At 43.8% G+C, this 1,792-nt stretch overlaps 1 protein-coding gene across 1 annotated transcript in view; it reads right to left on the reverse strand.

The window, feature by feature from the left end:
• Positions 1 to 1,792, reverse strand: part of LOC103389183 (formin-1) — a 64,132-nt gene that overhangs the window by 37,928 nt on the left and 24,412 nt on the right. The window contains exon 7 of the mRNA XM_025059309.1: positions 1,602 to 1,792. This exon is cut by the window's right edge and continues 1 nt beyond it. Within this exon, the coding sequence (XP_024915077.1) occupies positions 1,602 to 1,792 (191 nt within the window). The remainder of the gene's footprint in view (positions 1 to 1,601) is intronic.

Raw genomic sequence — 1,792 nt, forward strand, 5'->3', positions numbered from 1 at the left:
CTACTGTAAAACATCTGACCCATTTCACGCCCCCCCTCCAGTCCCCCCGCACTTGGTCCTTTACAGTTTAATTTACAGCGGACATGAAACTGCTGAGGTGCAGTCAGGCCCGCAGATCTGGCTGGGGACAGGCAGCAAGTACGGACCACAAGTGAGATAGCTTTCCCCTCCAACTCAGCCATGGAAATACAAGACCATAAAGCTAGAAGGCTGGCACGGCGTAGACAACAACCACAGCCCCTGCAAATGGGCTGGATAATCCCGGGGGGCAATTACAGAGTATCTGAACAGAGCCTTCAGATGTGGCGCTGTGGTGCAGCGTTGAAATGTCTGACATGTAGACCGAGACCCCATTAGACCTGGTTCAGCGGTGCTTACAACTTCATTAGGGATAACGGACGTTTCACTGTCGCCTCTGATATGTTTGTCCAGTCCTGAACCCCCTAACCCGCCCCACCCTACCTCCTGGTACTATTATATTATGTGAGACCTTGTAGACCTTTTGTCGACAGGACTTTTGCTTCAAATTACTATTATAATTATATGATATAATATTATTATTATATATATAATTATATTATAATTACTATTATAAACAAAATAAAATCAGTGCAATTTATCTGAATGTGACACATTTAAAATTCACTTGTCTTGCTGCGCCCCCTACTTTGAGAACCACTGACTTGACAGCGTGCATCAGATCTCACCAAGTGTTTACAAACATTACCCTCCCCCTCCATGGGGCAACTGGACACACTTTTATTGCCCTAGTGCATTAGTTTAGTGCATTGATACGTCATTAATGTTTAACACAAATATGACACTGTAACCGACTCAAACCGGTTTTCCCTAACGCTATTGGCTGGCCTGAACTACAGTACAGAGTTCATAAAGCAGTGTCGAAAACTCCGACATCGGAATGTCTAGTACATGATAAAATAAAAAACTGATAACAATATTTATTTCTTTCACTTTCGAAATAATTCACTTTTTGAATATAAATGGAGTTCAGTTGGCACCGCTTGATTGACAGCTGCGATCATGTGACAGTTTCACTGATATGCTAGCCACAAATAATTTGCTTAAACACTTTTATTATGAGTGTATAACATTTAGAGATTTATTTGAAGAGTTGATCTCTTCTCAGATTTGTCTAAACTAGTACTTCTCAAATTTGGGTGCGGGACCCCTGCTGGGGGGCACGGTGAGGTGCCGGAGGGTTGGGTGTGAGATCCAATGGAATAAGTGTGCCGCTGTTGTGATGCTTTGATGATAAACAAGCCTCCAGTCACTAGGTGGCAGCAACTCTTAGAGTGGTTTGTACAGATGAGAAAATACATGTTCTCAATAGTATTTCACTTGAGGGGGTGTGAAAATATTTCTGCTCCCTAGTGGAGCATGACGTGAGTTAAATAAAAACTATTGGTCTAAACTTAGCCGATTCTGCTTAACCGTTGTTGTTTAGGCAGTTTTGTATCTTTGCGGATGCATTACTGCCATCTACTGGTTCAATTTTACTCGGGTAAATCTATTTTTTTGTGGATCAATGAGAACAAAGGGAACAAAATATAGACTATTGTGATATTTGATGTGATACATACTTCTTGTCTTGTATCTGTATCCTGTTCCAGTACAGAGGCTTCATAGGGAGGGCGGGCTCGATGGTCGGCTTCCGTGGAACCGTCTCTGCAAATTTGCCAAAACTGAACCCACCCATCGGGGGTGGAGCTGGAGGACCTGGACCTGGTGGTGGAGGAGGAGGGGGTGGACCGGCTCCAGGCAGGGGAGGGGG

This window comes from Cynoglossus semilaevis, chromosome 1 (assembly GCF_000523025.1).
Source record: "Cynoglossus semilaevis isolate Cse_v1.0 chromosome 1, Cse_v1.0, whole genome shotgun sequence".
Lineage (NCBI taxonomy): Eukaryota > Metazoa > Chordata > Actinopteri > Pleuronectiformes > Cynoglossidae > Cynoglossus > Cynoglossus semilaevis.